A 20,859-nucleotide genomic window follows, 5' to 3' on the forward strand; every position below is an offset into this window, starting at 1 on the left:
AAGTAACATATAAAGGCAGACCTATAAGAATTACACCAGACTTCTCACCAGAGACTATAAAAGCCAAAAGAGCCTGGACTGACATCATACAGACCCTAAGAGAACACAACTGTCAGCCCAGATTACTATAAACAGCAAAACTCTCAATCACTATAGATGGTGAAAACAAGATATTCCATGACAAAACCAAATTTGCACAATATCTTCCCACAAACCCAGCACTTCAAAGGATAATTGATGGAAAACGCCAACACAAGGAGGGAAGCTACAACCTAGAAAAAGCAAGGAAGTAATCTTCCAACAACCCCAAAAGAAGATACCTATACAAACATAGTTCTACCTCTAATAACAAAAATAACAGGAAGCCACAATCATTTTTCCTTAATATCTCTTAACATCAATAGACTCAATTCCCCAATAAAAAGACGCAGACTATCAGACTGGATACACAAACAGGACCCAGAATTTTGCTGCATACAAGAAATGCACCTCAGTGACAAAGACAGACACTACCTCAGAATAAAAGGATGGAAAACAATTTTCCAAGCCAATGGTCCCAAGTAACAAGCTGGAGTAGCCATTCTAATTTCAAATAAAATGGACTTTCATCCAAAAGTAATAAAAAAAGATAAGGAAGGACACTTCATACTCATCAAAGGAAAAATCTACCAAGGTGAACTCTCAATTCTGAACATCTATGCTCCAAATTCAAGGACACCTACATACATAAAAGAAACTTTACTAAAGCTCAAAACACACATTACACCTCACACAATAATAGTGGGGGATTTCAACACCCCACTCTCAGCAATGGACATATCATGGAAACAGAAACTAAACCAAGACACTTTGAAATTAACAGAAGTTATGAACCAAATGGACTTAACAGACATCTATAGAACTTTTCATCTTAAACAAAAGAATATACATTTTTCTCAGGACCTCATGGTACCTTCTCCAAAATAGACCATATAATTAGTCACAAAACAGGCTTCTACAGATACAAAAAGATTGCAATAATCCCTTGCATCTTATGAGATCACCACAGACTTCGACTGGTCTTTAATAATGACAAAACCAATGGAAAACCCACATGCATATGGAAACTGAACAACTCTCTACTCAATGATGACTTGGTCAAGGAAGAAATAAAGAAATTAAAGACTTTTTAGAATTCAATGAAAATGAGGACACATCATACCAAAACTTGTGGGACTCCATGAAGGCAGTGCTAAGAAGAAAACTCATAGCTCTAAGTGCTTACAAAAAGAAACTGAAGAAAGCACACACTAAAAACTTGACTGCACAACTAAAAGCTGTAGAACAAAAATAAGCAAATACACCCAGGAGGAGTAGAAGGCAGGAAATAATCAAACTCAGGGCTGAAATCAACCAAATAGAAACAGAAAGAACAATACAAAATATCAACAAAACCAGGAGCTGGTTCTTTGAGAACATCAACAAGATAGATAAACCGTTAGCCATATTAACCAGAGGGCACAGAGACAGTATCCAAATTAATAAAATCAGAACTGAAAAGGGAGACATAACAACAGAAACTGAAGAAATTCAAAAAATCATCAGATTCTACTACAAAGGCCTATACTCAAGAAAACTGGAAAACCTGGATGAAATGGACAACTTCCTAGACAGATACCAGGTACCAAAGTTAAATCGGGAGCAGATAAACCATCTAAACAGTCCCATAACCCCTAAGGAAATAGCAGCAGTCATTAAAAGTCTCCCCACCAAAAAAAGCCCAGGATCAGATGGTTTTAGTGCTGAATTCTATCAGATCTTCAAAGAAGACCTAATACCAATTCTCTTCAAACTATTCCACAAAATAGAAACAGAAGGAACACTACCCAATTCGTTCTATGAAGCTACAATTACACTCATACCCAAACCCCACAAAGACCTGACAAAGAAAGAGAACTTCAGATCAATCTCCCTTATGAACATCAATGCAAAAATACTCAATAAAATTGTAGTAAAAAGGATCCAAGAACACATCAAAACAATTATCCATGATGATCAAGTAGGTTTTACCCCAGGAATGCACGGATGGTTCAATATTTGGAAATCCATTAATGTAATCCACTATATAAACAAACTCAAAGAAAAAAAAAACACATGATCATCTCACTAGATGCTGAGAAAGCATTTCACAAAATTCAACATCCTTTCATGGTAAAAGTCTTGGAAAGATGAGGAATTCAAGGCCTGTACCTAAACATAGTAAAAGCAATTTACTGCAAACCAGTAGCCAACATCAAGCTAAATGGAGAGAAACTTGAAGCAATCCCACTAAAATCAGGGACTGGACAAGGTTGCCCACTTTCCCCCTACCTATTCAATATAGTACTGGAAGTCTTAGCCAGAGCAATTAGACAATAAAAAGAAGTCAAAGGGATACAGATAGGAAAGGAAGAAGTCAAAATATCACTATTTCCAGATGATATGATAGTATACTTAAGTGACCCCAAAACTTCCACCAGAGAACTCCTAAACCTGATAAACAACTTCAGCAAAGTGGCTGGTTATAAAATCAACTCAAACAAATCAGTAGCCTTCCTCTACATGAAAGATAAACAGACTGAATAAGAAATTAGGGAAATGACACCCTTCACAATATTTGCAAACAATATAAAATACCTTGGTGTGAATCTAACCAAGCAAGTGAAAGACCTGCATGACAAGAACTTCAAGTCCCTGAAGAAAAAAATCGAAGAAGATCTCGGAAGATGGAAAGATCTCCCATGCTCATGGATTGGCAGGATTAATATAATAAAAATGGTCATCTTGCCAAAAGCAACCTACAGATTCAATGCAATTCCCATTAAAATCCCAACTCAATTCTTCACAGAGGTACAAAAGGAAATTCTCAAATTCATATGGAATAACAAAAAACCCAGGATAGCGAAAACTATTCTCAACAATAAAAGAACTTCTGGAGGAATCACCATCCCTGACCTCAAGCTGTACTACAGAACAATAGTGATAAAAACTACATGGTATTGGTACAGAGACAGGCAGGAAGATTAATGCAGTAGAAATGAAGACCCAGAAATGAACCCACACACCTATGGTCACTTGATCTTTGACAAAGGAGCTAAAACTGTCCAGTGGAAAAAGGACAGCATTTTCATCAAATGGTGCTGGTTCAACTGGAGGACAACATGTAGAAGAATGAAAATTGATCCATTCTCATCTCCTTGTACAAAGCTCAAGTCTAAGTGGATAAAGGACCTCCACATAAAACCAGATACACTGAAACTAATAGAAGAGAAGGTGGGGAAGAGCCTTGAATACTTGGGCACAGGGGAAAAGTTCCTGAACAGAACACCAATGGCTTATGCTCTAAGATCAAGAATTGACAAATGGGACTTCATAAAAAAAAAGTTTGCAAAGTTTTTTTTAAGGCAACGGACACTGTCAATAGGACAAAATGACAACCAACAAATTGGGAAAAGATCTTTATCAATCCTACATCTGATAGAGGGCTAATATCCAATATATACAAAGAACTCAAGAAATTAGACTCCGGACAACCAAATAACCCTATTAAAAAAATGGGGTATAGAGCTTAACAAAGAATTTTCAACTGAGGAAACTCGAATGGCCGAGAAGCACCTAAAGAAATGTTCAGTATCCTTAGTCATCAGGGAAATGCAAATCAAAACAACCCTGAGATTCCATCTCACACTAGTCAGAATGGCTAAGATTAAAAACTCAGGTGATAGTAGATGCTGGCGAGGGTGTGGAGAAAGAGGAACACTCCTCCATTGTTGGTGGGACTGCAAGATGGTACAACCACTTTGGAAATCAGTCTGGCGGTTCCTCAGAAAATTGGACATAGCATTACCTGAGGATCCAGCTATACCACTCCTAGGCATATACCCAGAAGATGCTCGAACATATAACAAGGACATATGCTCAACTATGTTCATAGCAGCCTTATTTATAATAGCCTGGAGCTGGAAAGAACCCAGATGTCCTTCAACTGAGGAATGGATTCAAAAAATGTGGTATATTTACACAATGGAGTATTTCTCAGCTATTAAAAACAATGAATTCGAGAGTTTCCTAGGTAAATGGATGGAACTACAAATTATCATCCTGAGTGAAGTAAATCAATCACAAAAGAATGCACATTGTATTCACTCACTGAATAGTGAATAGTTCTGGGTTCAAGCCCAGAACCTTGAAATGCCCAAGATGCAACTCACAGGCCACATGAAGCTCATGAAGAAGGAAGACCAAGTGGGGGTGATTAGGTCCTTCTTAGAAGGAGCAACAAAATACTCAAGGGAGCAAATATGGAGACAAAATGAGGGACAGAAACTGAAGGAGGGGCCGTCTGAAGACCATTCCACCTGAGTATCCATCCCATGTGCAGTCACCAAAGGTAGACGATGATGTGGAAGTCAGGAAGTGCATGCTGATAAGAGCCTGATATGGACGTCTCCTCAGAGATCTTCAAGAGTCTGACATATTCAGAGGCAGATGCTCACAACTAGCCATTGAACTGATCATGGGGTTCCCAAAGGAGGAGTTAGAGTGAAGACCATTGGAGCTGAAAGGGTTTGTGGCCCCATGAGGAGAGCAACAATACCAACCAACCACAGCTCCCAGGGTCTAAACCACCAGCCTGGGAGCACTTAGGGAGGGATCCATGGCTTCAGCTGTATATGTAAGAGCGGAGGGCCCTGCTGGGCATAGGTGGAAGAAGAGATCCTTGACCTCATGAAGGCTGGACGCCCCAGGGGTGGGAATTTGAGGGTGGGGAGGTGGGAGTAGGGGGCTAGGTAGGGGTTACATCCGCAGAGAAGAAGGAGGAGGGGTGAAGGGATAGGGGGTTCCTGGGTTGGTGGTTGATGGTGTAAGGGGACAACATATGAAATGTAAATAAAACATCCAGTAAAAAAAAAGAAGGATGCTACTTCCAAACACACAGGGTTATCAGGCGGCATCACAAATAACTAGTTGTGTAAGTCACTAGAGAAGTTGAACTAAGTCCTACCACAGGCAGAATGAAGACAAATCTCTTTCTTATAGTTCATAAACCAAGACTCAGTGAGTATCCTTTCCTCTTTTCCTAGCCAGCACTCATTCTGAGCATGAGAAGTTTCAATAGAAGTGTTAAGGAATATTGTATATTGTAAATAGGGCATGGAGGGAGGTTGTGTCAAGATTATGTATCTACATGTATATAATAAGTAAAATTTGCACTTTATTTTTGGGGTTTAACACAACAGTCCATACCTGCTTAAATGTGGGTGGCCATAGGTTTGAACCTAAGTATCAGAAAAAAGAAGGGGAGAAGGTGGAGGAAGAAAAATAGCAAATGTTATGTATGAGAAACAGGAATACAAAAAGGAGGATAAGTAGACAGAGGAAAAGGAAGAGGAGGGAGAGGGAGGAGGTGAAAAAGGAGGAGGAAGAAGAGGAAGAACAGGAATAAGGGCTTCAGAGGGATCAGAGACCTAAAGGAACAAAGAGGCTTTCACTGAAAGAAGGAACCAGTTGCTGAAATGATTTAAGACTTCAGTTTAAAGCTTCCAATCTGGGGAGTTTGACTAAGTGATTTTCACATTTCAAATAATACTTAAAGTGGCATGGTTTTTTTCCATTTCTAAATTCAAATTCAGTCTGAGTACAGCTAACAAGAAGCATGAACCTACAGTATATTGGCTGGATTCCCCACCCCCTTTATATTAAGGATTTATACAGATAATCACACTTAATCTTAAGACATAATTCTTTCTGTCTTAAGACACAGAGAAGCTCCTTGAATATTGTAAGGAAATGTCTTTTTCAAGATGAACAAAGTCACTGCTGCTGGAGTAAGGGGAAATCAAATCCAGTGGCTCACAACTTAGAATTGGTGTTTTGAATTTATTTGTGATTTAGCTAGTATAATCTTAATGTCCTGTTACTATAATCTTTGACTCTTTCCCAAGTTTCAAGTTTTGAACTTGAAAGAACAAATTGTGACAGAATACAATTCCCACCGAATACTTTAATCCATTCCCAAATGGAAATCCAAGTGTTTTCCCTGCTCACATCTTTAAGGGCTTGGGCAGGGAGAGGCAGAATAATGGACAGCATATTATGACAGAGCAACCCTTTTTGGCATGATCTAATTTAACTTCCCATTGTTTAAAACAGTCTGCTATTGATTACTTTCCACACTCCATCCAAGAACATAGTATTCACTCAGTTCAAAGATGGCCTTCCTTACAGCCATTTCAAAAGTCTGTCTTGAGTCCAGTTATACAGCTTTGAGTAACTTTTTTTAATGGCACATCAAAGAACTGCCTTCATTTTTGTCCAATTCTTTTTTAATTTTTCTTGCTTAAGGACTTACTACTCTAGGCTCTTTCCTTGTTAAGAATAACTTCTGCACTTCAATTACTGAAATCCCCTTTACTTATTAAGTACTGACACTAACTTACCTTCATTCCAGGATTTCCTGGAAAACCAGAAGAGCCAGGTATCCCAAGGGGACCCTAAATGTAGAAAAAACATAAAGTAATCACATATTATTAATCAATACACAATTCTGCCATTTTTTTCTGTATTTTATATTATTTTAACTTCCCTTTTTTGGGATATTTTATTTATTTACATTTCAGATGCCATCCTCCTTCCCCATTTTCCCTTCCTAGAAACCCTCTATCCCGTCTCCCCTCCTCCTTTTTGCTTTTACACCTGTACATAATAAAAAACAATTTGATTATATTCCAAACATCATCCAACATTGTCCTAAAGTGGTTCTCAAATCATACAAAACAAATAAAATAATGGATGAATAAATAAATGAGTAATAAAAATATACAAATGAAAAAGATTAATTAATTAATTAATTAATTAATTATGAAAAATAACAGAACTCACCATTGGTCCAGGTTTTCCAGGCATACCGTGAGCACCTCGCTGTCCCTAATTTTCAGGAAAAGGGAGAATTTAAAAAGAGACAGAGAATTGTATCTTCCACATTGTTTTTTCATAATTTATTTGTTTCCCAATTTCCAGTAAAATGATTGAAGAAAAATATTAAGGCTGTCTGATAACAAAAGCCACTGAACTAACGTCAAGGAAGGCATGAGTTTCCACAAAGCAGATAAAGTAGCAATAAACCTATTTATCCTTGTATCAGTAAAAACCAACTAAACAAAAAGCAATTCATAGTCAAGACTTAGGAAAGAAAACAGATCAAAATATTCTCTTAACTGTATCACCCTGTGTCAAATAAACCCAGATACAATGACAGTTTGAGCATCTTGGCCTTTTAACTGACCAGATTAACTCTAAGGACAAGAGCTTTTGCAAAATAAAATAACGCATGATGCACAAACAAGAATTAAGCTCAAATTGATTCTGTTGGGTTCACCCAGATCCCCCTCAGGATCCACTGAGTCAGTGAAACAACACCTGCTGAAGGCTGCAATTGAAGCTCTCCTTGAAAATTGTATGTTCTTTCCCTCTTCTGCCCTTTCCCTGGTCATGTTTACAGAGATGTTTACAGAGGTCTCTGTTATAATTGGAACACCATTTAGCTTTTCCTTTCAAAATCTGCTTCCTTTATTCATTTTTTCATTGGTATACTTTCTAATTGCACCCCATTCAACTTCTCATATACACATCACAGCATTCAAACTGTTGTCTAAGGAACTGGCCTAAGACTCCAAAGTCCTTGGGTGTCAAATGTGTTACAAGAGAGCATACTCTGAATTAGCTAATTTAATCTGGATTCCTCAGTGGCTTAAAAGGAGGAGGGATAATCCTTGGTTTACTGTGGTTGTCTCCAACAGTGAACTGAGACAGCATACAGAGTAAAGGAAGGGGCTAAGCATCCAATAGCTATCTCAGGTACTTGGGAAGGCTTAGTGCAGGAGAGATCAAAAGGATAACAGTGGCTGAACCTGAGGGAAACTAAGTTCTATGAATTCTCTTCATAGCATTCAGAATGTCATGGAGCACTGGCTAGTATTTTGAACTTGATGTTTATTTCAAAATAAAAATTTTCTCACCATAAAGTTATATGACTTGCTTTGCTCTCATTTAGAAAGCATATCCAGTAAAACACAACTGAAAAAAAAAGAGTTAAACATAGTTCTCAATAAATAAATAATCAAGTGTACTTACAGGAGCACCCTGTGGCCCAAGTCTTCCCCTTTCCCCTGGCATTCCTCTTGGTCCCTATAAGTAAGATATGAGAAAAAAAAGTCTCGTGAGACATCTATATGAATTCTAGGCTGGTTTTAGTTCACTGCCCCATCCAATTTCAAGATATTATAAACAAAATATATCCTTTTATTTATGAGATAATATAATTACTATAAAAAGCAATATTGAAAGGAGTGAATATGGATGTGAACATCTGCTTATCTAAGGAGATCCAAACTCTGATACAAATAGGTTTCACATAGCCTGGATTTAAGCAGTTAAATAGATAAGAGTCATTCCTGATTGCTGCACTGAAAGTGAGAGTATCCAACAGCCAAGACGTCCTGGAAGGGCCAACATTCACATGCAACATCCAGCTCACTTTGGTTGCTTTTCTCTCTGCTACATTTCAGAGTGATTTACTAGCTAACATTTGCCTTTTTATTTGATCATTTTCTAATTGAAACCCGAAAAATAAAGAAATAAAGAATTTGATGCTTACCAGAGGGCCCATGGCACCCATTGGACCAGTGGGGCCAGCTTCACCCTAAAGCAGAGGTGAGAATACATTACAGGATAAGAAATCTAAATAGCATTACCAAACTGCTGATCCAGACATGCATGCATGAATTTGAAGGCACAGTTTCAAAAAGGACATTTGAAAAAAGTGCTTTCCCGGGAAGACTTCAGAATTTGTTTTACTATCTTTTCTTAGGAGTTAAATGAGAATATAATTGCAAAATAAAGAAATAAAATCTAAACTTGCAATTTAAAGATTGATATAAATTGTCATCTCTAGTGAGTAGGAACTTACATGTCTAACATATCCCAAATAAAATTCTACAATATTAAAAGTAACTAAATTATTTTCTTGGGAAATTGACAAAATCTTAAAATGTTTTCCATGCATATATCTCATAATTATGTTCTCCTCTTAAGAATTCCTTGATACATCTGTGCTATTTTCTCTACCTATATAAACAAATCATTTGGGGGAAGAAAGAATGGCTAGAAAGTCTTGGCATAAAATAAAGTAACCAGGAATTGGATGTTCATTTATATAAGGCCCTCTTCTCTCCATATTATTCCTTATTTAAAAGGTGCTCACAGAAACTAAATTGCTACCGTAAATCAAGCTTAGTGTTGGACAGACCTTAGCACCAGGTGCTCCAACTTCACCTTTGGGGCCTTCAAGACCTTTGTGTCCCTGAGAAGAACAATATAAATTCATAAATATTTTTAGCTTTCATTAGTTTAACAAGAATAAAAGAAGAAAGAAACAAAAGCACATTTACATAAAGTACCTCATAGAAACAAGTCTCGCAAGTAAAATCATTGCTTACTTTATTTCTAAAATTTCACAAATAATATTATCAGCTTAAAGCATTGATTATCAAAAATATGATGACTTCCTAGAAACTTAATATATATTACAAAAAAAATATACTGACCTTAGACATATTATAGATTTATATAAGGGTTTTTTTTTAAATGTATGCTTGGGTAGGGGCTGTCTTGGAACAAATCCCCAAAAGACATCAAAAAATGTTACTTGATAACTAGTACAGCAATACACACTCCTTTTGGAATTTCAACTACTCAAAAAGTGACTACCTCATTTATTATAACTGATTGCCCTTAGTTTTAGATATATAATTTCATATAAGATAAAAAGATAATATCTATATCTAATACAGACACATATAGCAGATGGCTAATGATAGATTATGTTTATGAGCAGTATATTTATTAGTTATCTATTTATTATCTTAAGTTTAGAAAACTTCTTTGATGGGCCTTTTGACCTTGTGTACTCCATTTTAATTACGCTACTCACTGCACTATACAATGATTGTCTCTTTTACTAAGTGCAGCCATTTATTTCCTGAGGTTGTAACTCAGAGACTCTTCTCACTCACCATGATATCATTTCATGTAACACAGTACAGCTTTATAAAACCATATGAAATTTAAAGGAAACTTAGGGTAGCATTATGATTTTAGCAATGTAGAAAGAAAATTGCTGTGGCAGATAGTGAAGGACAATTGGCACTAGGAATTGCAAAGCCTTTAATTGAATTATCCTCATGACCCACTCAGTAAAAACAGAAAATAAGACACTTACTCTGTGACCTTTCAGGCCAGGGAGACCAGGAGCACCAGGGAAGCCTCGAGCACCCTGAGAGAAAGGTACACAGGCACAGAGTTGTCAAATAAAAAAAAATGACTTAATATACCTTTGTCCCACAGACAACTGACACATTATATACACCAACATTATAAAGGAAAGAACAGGATTTTGCCTATAAAAATGTTACTAGGGTGATGAAAACTAGAAAAACAAATACACTGTTGGAAGTGGAAACATGACACACAAAAATTGTGTGGGTGGAGGGTCTCCTTTCCGTTGAGCTTCATCTGTGGTAGAAAAGGTCCCTGTATGTAGCAAGTCAAGGATTCTGATTATCTTTATTGTTGTCAGAACATTGGCAATGGGATAAGTAATTAATATAATCCTGACTTTTAAATAGTAAGTGTTCAGGACAAGCTTTGTGGAAGTGATAACTGCTTAAAAGTAAATGAGGAGCTAAAATATCCAACAAAAAGTCAGGAAATGTGAGGTGGCTTTGTGCTCTGACTCAATCATTTCTGTTTCGGCTAATTCTGTTTTTTTCTATTCAAGCACATTAAAACAAAGAATAGAAATACAACCATAAATAAAACCTAGTTGTATAACTACTTTGAAACAATATTTAAAGTTTTTTCATATACTTTTCTTTACTGAAAAGGCCCCAGAAACTCAAGCACATATTCTCCTTGTCTGCATGAATTGAATTCCCATTATTACCACCACTGGAAGGTTCTATACACAGATAGTACGCATTGCTGATATCAAACCACTGTCAAATTTCAACTATAAATTTTAATCATCAATAAGATCCCTAACACATATCCTTATGCTATAAATAATCACGAGCTTGGCGACTGACTGAAGGAAAGATTTAATGCCTCAGAACCTCATCACTTCCACCCATCTTTTCAGAGAAACTTTTCAGTGGCCCAGCATTCCCGCATGTGGCAGAGCCCTTCCACTCCACACAGCATAGTCTTTATTCACTTTTCACTAAATGAAGGAATAAGCAACACAATAAAAAATCAGATGATATGATCAGAGCAATATTTTCTGTGACTTCTTGCAGGATAAATTTTTTGTGTGTTTTGAAAGTAGGACAATTAAAGGTATACTAATTGTCTCTCAGAAAAGATGAGATACCACTAATTCTTCTGTTGACATAACCTTCCTTAGGAAATCTTTCACATCAAGAAGTCTCTTAAAGTTTTTTGTTTCTTTTTGTGCTTTGTTTTTTTTCCTAGTACCCTCCATTTTGCTGAGATATAGCTCCCTTCACCCTGAGCAAGCAACTTAGTGCACACACATTCAAGTCTATGTGAGAATAACTGAGCTGTTTATTTCAAGGAAATAGTTAACTTCAGTTTTTATGGTGTGTGGGGAATTCCCAAGTGATTGCATATTTTAGTATAAGAAGGAAATGAACTAGATGTACTAACACGCATGAAGACTCATTCTCATTCTGCTGACCCAGGGCTGTCATCACAGCACAAATGCATGCTGTTGAAATGAGCTTGCAGAGTACATCTGTGCTGTGCTGGCAGAGTAATTTCCTCCCCATGGACATACACGCTCTGAGTCCATGCAGGAGTGCAGAAGGTCACAGGAGTTTCCAGCCTGAATTGGTCAAAAAGGACATTTCTATTCTAGTGGCTAAACCTCATGCCATTGTCTGCACTTATACCCAGACTGATAGAGGAGCAAAGGAAAGAAAGCAGGAAGATGAGAGGTTGGCTTCATATTTGAAACTAAATAATCCTTGGAGCCCTATAAATCCCAGTTAAAGATCAACATTCTTCTGTTTAAAACAAAATCCTAGCAATGAACCTCATCACTTTCCAGAAAGTAAACAGAGGTTCCTGCAGTACCGGGTGGTTATAATAAGCTTAGAAACATTAGGAAATTATAGGAAATAAAATTAAGAGGGACTGGATTAAGCTGGGGGCTGTTAGGTAGGAGAAACTATACATGTTAGTTAGAATATAAAAAAATATAGAGGAAAGATAGAGGATAATTTTTGTTTCCTTTGTCTCTTATTTTCTCCATTCTAATCAAGCACACCCTAAAAGAAACTAAGCAAAGCAACATGAGAGTTAAACAGGCAGATTTGAGATTCAAAGTTCCAGATCTTGAATTCTGGTGGAGCTGGTTCACAGATATGTGTTCCTTGGGTGAATTGAGGGGAAATAAAACAGCTGTGTTAAACATCCTGGCAATAAGTGCATCTCTTCCTATGACTTTAGGGCCCAGGATACTAATAAAGGATTTCAGGACACATTAGAACTTGGGGAACAGCCAAAGGAGCATCCTGTTCACAGTTTAGTCCCCAGTTGATTAACAACACACACAAGGCAACAGACTCAAGTATTATTCCAGACAGACGAGCTGCTGTACAATAAGAGCTCAACAAAACTCAGGTGTTTACATTGTAAATAGGTCACATTGCTGGCTTCTTAAAATATTTCATAAGTGTGAAAATTTTTAGTTTTAGAGGTATTCATGTGTATGATAGTCATGATACAATTGTTTTGGCTGTAAGATTTTCATCTGGGGCCAATGCACTAAGGACTGGAATTCAATGTAATACTGACAAAATGTTCCTCCACAGTTTGCATTTTGACATAAGGGTGTATCACTTGGGAGTCTGCATTTACTCAGTGTCTAAGGCATGCACATACAATGAGCTGGAAGTTTCACTTTCTTTAAACCTTTGTGGCATTATACTGATAACCATTACTTACTGGTGATCCTGGGAAACCCACTTCACCTGTATTCCCATTTCTTCCAGGTTCACCCTTAACAGGAAAAAAGGAGGCAAGAGATATGGAGAGATTAGATATTATTCTCTGAGACTGCATGACAAATTATAGGTGAAATATCTGTAGCAAGTTTTTGTGTTATACTGCAAACTGTAGAAACAGAACCCAGGCTTTATCTCTGGTAATATTTAATCCTAATGTTAGTTATCAATGAGCACAGATGGGTACAAAGTAATCAATTCTGATTTGTCACTTTCAGAACTTCAGAATTTACATGCAAAGGGCTGGGGCACAGCTCAAGGTAGAGACCCTGTCTATCACACACAATACCCTAAGTTTGATTTCAGCACAGTAAAAAGTAAAATAAAACAAACATGTGTTACATGTTTAGAGTAAGTCATCTTTCCAGCCTTCTAGAGGACAAAAAGTTGGGTTTTTGTTTGTTTGTTTTCAAAGATAAATATTAATAAAAATCTTGACAAATACAAGAGAGATAGTATTCAATAATTTAGCACTCTCATAATAAAGAGCCCTTTCTGATTTTGGAAAACCTTAACCTGCGTTCTCTATTTTAGAGTGGATTTAATAGGAGCTGAATAAATGAGGAAATAAAATCGGAATCAGCACAATATTCTCCTGATCCTTGTAACTCCTTGTTAGCTTCTTTCAGACTCCAAAGCAATGTGCTATAGAAACTTACATCTTCTCCAGGCTTCCCAGGTGGGCCCTCTGGTCCACGGGCACCAGTTGGACCCTAAGAAAAAAGAAAAGAAAGAAAACAAGAAAAAGAATATCCACCCTCTTCCTTCCAACACTATCAAATACTATAAAAACAATAAGAAATTATCAAGTAGCATTACTAATGTTATGAATTTTATCTGTGTGTCTCAAATCTTGTGTACAAGAACCAAACCATTGAATTGCTCAAATCTAGTATAAATACTTTCTACAACATTCATAATCTGAGTTAAAATGCACAGAACTTAAGTATAATCCACAGTGCAGGGCTTCCAGGATTATCATTTCTTGTTATTGAAGATTAGGAGAACAAACATCTCACAACACATTATAAAGGTAGACCCATGTGCAATGGGCTGACATGCTTATTCCACATTTACCATTGGTCCAGGCTCTCCAGGCTCACCAGGAGGTCCTGCAGGTCCCACACCACCCTAAAATTGAGAACAAACAATAAATGAACCAAAGGGAAACAGCATACCAATTTCTGTACTTTTGACAAGGAATAATGTTGATATTGGTCTCTGCCACTTCGCAGATATATAATTTTAATAAATTACTTACACTGAATATAATGCAATTTCATTATGTGAAAAATTTGACTAAGATTAAAACTTAGTTCATTGGTCCATTTAGAAAAATATGTGCTAGCACAGAATGGGTGCTCAGACAACAGCACTTACCATCATCATCACCTTCCTCACCATTAGCTACTACCTTTCTGTTCTGCAATGTAATTAAGTAAAATCCATACAAATGACAATGTGATTATCTTGATTGAGGTAAAGATTTATATCTTTTGAAGTATTATTAGCTAATACCCATTAAATCACTACAAAGAGTAAAATAGTTCTACATCATAATTTTACTACCATCTGATAGATGTGGGAAGGAAGTTTATAGTACTAGAATATTTTTTAAGCACAATTCCACAGAATAACCACCTTGACTTTAATTTACAAAAATACTAATGGCATGTGACCTTCTACTATCTGATTGTAAAGCCATAGACTTGGAAATAATCAATTATAGGAATTTTATAAGAAATGAAATAATGCTCTGTTATTTTATAGCCAAGGACATCCCATAAATCCTAGTGTTAGAGGTCAGACACATAAAGAAATCAGATGATGAATATGTGGGAACAGTAAGAAATTCTGAGGGCTAGGGACATCTCAGTGGATTAATCATTTGCTATGCAGGCATGGGAAGATTAGACTGTGAGCCTCTATCACCTATATAAAAGCTGGGCAAATATGGTGGCCACCCTGTAATCCCAGTGCTTGACAAACAGAAATAGGAACAGGGAATCTCTGGAGCAACCCAGTCAGCTGACCAGCCAAACTGATGAGTGGTCAAGTTCAGCAAGATACCCTGCCTCAAGAAATCAAGTGAAGAACAAAGAAGATACATGACTTTAGTCTCCAGTCTACACACACACACACACACACACACACACACACATACACGCACATGCACATGCACACACACACATGCACACACACACACACACACACACACACGCACATTAGTTTAAAAAATAAACTAAGGAAAGAGAAGACTGCATGTGCTTCTGTGTCAGTCAGGATTAATTGGTAGATGCCTTTCCAAGTGAGAATTCTGCAGTTTAATCTTCTGTCCAAAGTAGTCATGAAGCATGAGCCTTATTTGTGATCTTTATTTGTGTTACAGTGTGTAAATTAATTATAAAAACACTTACTTGTTGTCCTTGTAAACCCTGAGGTCCTCTTGGGCCAACAGGACCCTTAAAAACAAGTGGAAAAAGTTATATAATATTTATGTCACATTATATTTATTTTTATTTTTTAGATTTATTTATTTTATTTTAGGTGTATGAATGTTCTGCTCATGTTTGCCTGTGCACCACATGTTTGCTTGATGTTCTTGGATACCATAGGAGAAGATTGTATCCTTTGGAACTGGAGTTATGACTAGTTGTAAGCCACCACCAGGGTACTGAGAATCAAACCTGGGTTTTTCTGAGACAACAGATGCTTGTACACGCTAAGTCATCTCTTCAGCTCCTCAACTTACATTTTTAAAATGCTGAATGTGTTTAGAATCTGGAGAGTGATGACTGACTAGAGGGATATAGTAACATGCCCCAATCTTGCTCTTAAGGAGGCAGATGGAATCAAAGATTAAATTTGAGTGACAGTTGTGATGATTTCATTGTGCAGTAAGCAGAGATGACCGTATCTATGCACATCCAGTTTCTTTAGGACAAGGGCTACACACATGCACATGGGTGGTTCTAACAAAGTAAACCATCTGACAAAGGGAAAATCTTGGCAGCACATAGTCCTTGCAGACAGCTGGTTTGATGATTCAGTTTCACTGAGCCTAACTTAAATAACAAGTTAAGTTTACAGTTTATGAAACCAACAGTCTTTGTTAGATTATTTCCAATGTCAGTTTAAAATTATCTGAGCATTGAGTTCTCTGGAACATTTCTTTCTTTCACAATATATACTAAAAGTATAAACAGTCTTCCTTATCTACACATTAACTGATTCCCTGAGCACAAGAAATAGGAGAAGGGAAACGCAGACATCAGGAAATTGTATGAGGACAACAAAACTTAATGTCAAACCATATAAAGTAAAATAAGTTTAACTAAAATCAAGTTCAATCAAGTAAAAGCTTCTAAGTTATTTTTAGTTCATTGCGCATGCTAGCTACTGAGGAGAAAAAGGACGTTTAAAGTGTGGAGGTAGAAGAACGACTGCTTGGGAAGCAAAAGAAGATTAATAGGAAAGGACAAACATGGAAACTTCAAGAATGAACATTATCAAATTCTGTTCATGTAAAAAAATGACATAATGAAAGCCACTGCTATGTACAATTAATATATGCTAATAAAATATTAATTTTAAGTGAAAAAACTTTAAAAATAAATAAAATTTTGATAAGATGCAGGTATAAATATACATGTAGTTTAAACTTTAAATATATAAATCTGGTATCTCAGAAAATTATCACAAACCAACCAGTCAATAGTGCCACTGGTAATTTAGAAAACACAGAAATCATGTTTGAGGCATCCTAAAGCTGGCTTTGAGGATGAAAAGACGAGTGAAAATCTACCAGGTGTGACTTCACTTCTTATTGTATGAAATTTCATTAACATGGAACAATTTTGAATTATTAGATCAAAAAGTACGGGAGAGATGATTTGAAGAGTGTTAATTTTTTCTGAGAGTCTGGAATTCTTCAAACAGCCAACTTAAAAATTAACCTGGGAAAATGGAAAATTCAAGAAGCCAGAGACAAAAGAGGACTAGCCTGAACAGCAGAGTTGTTGGAATAAAGCAGCCAAAGCACGTCAGGTCAGTAGGAACTCATAAAACTGGAAATGTATTCAAATTTTCTGCCAAGTCAGTGTCTCTAATCAGCACAATAAAATATAATAAATACACTTTTAGATTATAAAGGAACAGTCTTTGTTGGATGGTGGTAGTTATGTCCTGTTCTTCCTCAAGTACTAAATGAAATATGTAGACAGTTTATTGATGTTCACAAATGTTTAGCATGGGTATGAATGGAACATCACTAGGCTTTTAAATTGCACACAGGGAGGACGTGCTAAGTAAATTAAAGGTATTAATAAGTGTGTTTTAAAATATTTTAATTTTCTATGTATTTATAAAGTTTGTGTGTATGTCCATGTATGTCTGTTTGTAGTTTGTGTGTACATCCGTGTATGTGTATATGTGAGTGTGTATGTTTCTTTCTGTGTGTTATTGTGTGTGTATGTGTGAGTGTGTTTCTTTGTGTGTGATTATGTGTATATATTCATATGTGCCTATATGTCTCTCTGCATGTATACAAGTGTACATGTGGGTGTGTGCACATGTGCTTGTGAGTGTGTGTGTATGATTCTGTGCGTGTGTGTGTGTGTGTGTGTGTGTGTGTGTGTGTACATACCATGTTGCACATGTGGAAGTCAGAAGTGTCTGTACTCTTCTATCATATGTTTCTTGGGGGTTGATCTCAAATCAGAAGTCTTGGCAGCACTAACTTAGTCACCTCATAGGCCTTTAACCAGCTAACTTACACTTCTTTCAAAAAATATGTTATCAGTAACTTTTATGATTACCACAGAGCCAGGCATGAGTCCTACTTGACTTCCAAGTCCAGATTTTTCATCCAACCCAGCCATCTGAGCAGAAAAGGGCTGTAAAATAAAGTGTTGACATTATTTCCACTGTAAAAGATGTGTATCAACATACTTTCAATAGTGAGAAATGTGCACACTCTTGCCATGCTCAAACAAGACTCTTCTAACAGCCATTTTAAACATCTGGATTTAGCACATAAGAAAAAATAGCTGCTTTTCATTGTGTGTGGTTTTGATGGACCATTCTCCCCGAGAGCATTTTGTAAGAATACAGTTTCAGAAAAGAACTGCTGCAAGGGGGTATATGTCTGGGACCAGACAAGAGCAAGGATCGTCTGACAAAAACACAGTTCCCAGCTATGGATTCTGAGATCTTCATCTGGCTTCCTCCAGTCCCTGGAACATGCTAATAACAGAACGAAGCTTAAAGAATGTATGTTTAATGTTTATCCTAAAGATGCCAGATTCCATTTTAAGCAAACAGTGTTCTTATTCAGTCATGGAAAGTAACCTAACAAAAATGGTTTAATGTAAGTGGATAAAAATTTCATAATCATTTCAATAAATTTCTGCTTGTTCTAAGAAATGGAAACAGTTTTACCTATTCTCTATGACCATTAAAATACTCTGGCAAGTAAACTGACAAAAACTTTTCATCTATATTTCAGCCATTTTATTACTTTCCAAATTATAGTGAGGAAATATCTGTATTGTTCAAAAATAAATCGACAACTCATTCTTCAACTAGAAGCAAATACATGAACAGTTGTAAAACACTAATAACTCAGACTCCGTAAGATCACTTGTACTATGTAATATACTTCTAAGTGCCATATGCAGCCACCAAGAGTTCAACTGAGTAGACAAAACAAAGCATTATATTTGATTAAAGTAGAATATTGAAATTTAAGAAATGTTTGTAATTTGGTTATGATTTGGCTATGGCTCCCACAAGTAGGAGTCTAGGTTACCCACACTCCACTCCACAGACCCAAAGAAGCTAAACAAGAAAGAAGGCCCAAGTGAGGAAGCTTGACTCTCACTTAGAAGGGATAATAAAATAGTCATAGGAGGCAGATGGAGGGAGGGGACTGGGTGGGAAACAGGATGGGAAGGGGAATGGGGATGTTTTCAGGATCAGGTGTGGGGAAGGCCAGATGGCCATAAGAATGAAGGGAAATCTGCAACTGGCAGGGGTAGGGGGCATCTCAAAAATAAATAAATACAAAAAGATCAAATCTTGGTTCCCAGTGTAACAAGTAGATTGTTGGGAAGTAACTTGTCCATGGAACTGCCTGATCAGTGAATCCATTGACTGCTGGGAGTGAGGTCTAGTTGAATAAAATTAGTCACTGGGGGCATGTTCTTGAGACCTACATCTTTTCCCAAACCCTTTCCTTTGTTTTCTTCCTGTCCATGGAGAGGGGAAATATTCGCTCTCCCAACATTAGGCCATAATGCTCTGCCCCAGCACAGACCTAGAAACAATGGAGCCAGCAACCATGGATGGAAACTTCTCACACTGTGAACTAAAACAAATCCTTTCTGTTTAAACTGTTTATTGTCAGTATTTGTCATGGTGACAAAAAGGTCTGCCCCAAGAGTCTGTACAATTCCCTGCTCTTTCCATCATCACAGACATACATCCTCTCCAAAGAGGATACAGGCTTGACTTTGTCAATGTTTTTGTAGTCTGGCAAACAGCAGGACAGAAATGTTATGTTCTTTAGTTCATTGTGTATACAGGGCCATGGTCAACCAGAAAACAAACAAACAAACAAAGGTTTAGAGTAAAAAACAATTTGATACAAGCCTTCAGAAAATAATACTTCGTGGTTTTCCAACAATTTATCATGGATTTATAAGTTTCACTCTTGTTCATAGGAGGTCTATATTTACTATACAGGTTTTGGACTAAGCCATCAACCTCTGAACTGATACAGTCTAACACCATAAGAATGGATTAATGATTGGCATGTAACTTAATTGTTACACTAACAAGAACACACAACTCACCCTGCTCATGCCATCAGGTCCTGGGTGAGAGGGGTGCCCAGGAGGCCCTGGGGCACCTGGCTGACCAGGAACACCTGGCTCTCCATCAATTCCCTGAGGACCACGAGGACCCTAGGGAGGGGGAAAAAACAGTGGTCATTAGAACCTCCTTAAAATGTGTCATTAATAGAAGGCTAAATGTGTAGTTTTAGGCGGCAGTTATGATAATTACAACAGACGATCTAAACACTGTGAGTTTCAACACTGGCCAGAGCTTCTGCTACGGAGATGCTGTCTTGGTAAGAATTTTACTTGAAGTATGAAACCTTAGAATAATTAGAAAATCATTTCACCTTAGTATCATTTAGAATGAGCTTTGTTTGGTGAGATTTTGATGCTTATGTGAGTTTTAAAAACTGGTTCTAAATTCACTTCTCTGTCTTGTTACAATTTATTACAGTTAACTATGAAAGAGCCTGTTTAACCTGAGTCCACCCTATCTTATCAGAAAATGTGAAGGCTCTCGGTAGAGTTTGTAGGTTTATTTCATCTTCCAAAGTGAAAAAGACTTGCAGAATATCTGGTGCATGGTTGCCCTCCAATACTGTGGATAACATTTGCACATTTCACTCTTCTATACTTTAAGTCTGGCAAATTTTATTTTCCTTCCCACCCAAGTGGTCAACCAGACCGATGAGAATTCCCAGGCAAGGCACTGTGATCCAGCAGTCTAGTTCTCAGAGGAGTGAGCAGTAAGCCTTGCTGCCGAGCTCCGCCCTGCTCCTAACACACATTCTGAGGGCAGCTTGGGGAAAAGCCACGTCCTCAAGTCTCCTAGCTTCTTCATCACTGCTATCAGGCCTGTCTCTCTCTCTCTCTCTCTCTCTCTCTCTCTCTCTCTCTCTCTCTCTCTCTCTCTCTCT

The 20,859-nt window shown here is 37.1% G+C and overlaps 1 protein-coding gene across 1 annotated transcript in view; it reads right to left on the minus strand.

The window, feature by feature from the left end:
- Positions 1 to 20,859, minus strand: part of Col5a2 (collagen type V alpha 2 chain) — a 129,662-nt gene that overhangs the window by 32,009 nt on the left and 76,794 nt on the right. Inside the window, exons 7-18 of the mRNA XM_028765636.1 lie at positions 19,958 to 20,068; positions 17,921 to 17,998; positions 15,521 to 15,565; positions 14,181 to 14,234; positions 13,763 to 13,816; positions 13,045 to 13,098; positions 10,298 to 10,351; positions 9,326 to 9,379; positions 8,675 to 8,719; positions 8,152 to 8,205; positions 6,901 to 6,945; positions 6,459 to 6,512 (exon numbers count right to left, since the gene is read on the minus strand). Coding sequence (XP_028621469.1) covers positions 6,459 to 6,512; positions 6,901 to 6,945; positions 8,152 to 8,205; positions 8,675 to 8,719; positions 9,326 to 9,379; positions 10,298 to 10,351; positions 13,045 to 13,098; positions 13,763 to 13,816; positions 14,181 to 14,234; positions 15,521 to 15,565; positions 17,921 to 17,998; positions 19,958 to 20,068 — 702 coding nt within the window. The remainder of the gene's footprint in view (positions 1 to 6,458; positions 6,513 to 6,900; positions 6,946 to 8,151; positions 8,206 to 8,674; positions 8,720 to 9,325; positions 9,380 to 10,297; positions 10,352 to 13,044; positions 13,099 to 13,762; positions 13,817 to 14,180; positions 14,235 to 15,520; positions 15,566 to 17,920; positions 17,999 to 19,957; positions 20,069 to 20,859) is intronic.

The sequence above is a fragment of the Grammomys surdaster genome, unplaced genomic scaffold, assembly GCF_004785775.1.
Source record: "Grammomys surdaster isolate TR1022 unplaced genomic scaffold, NIH_TR_1.0 165, whole genome shotgun sequence".
Lineage (NCBI taxonomy): Eukaryota > Metazoa > Chordata > Mammalia > Rodentia > Muridae > Grammomys > Grammomys surdaster.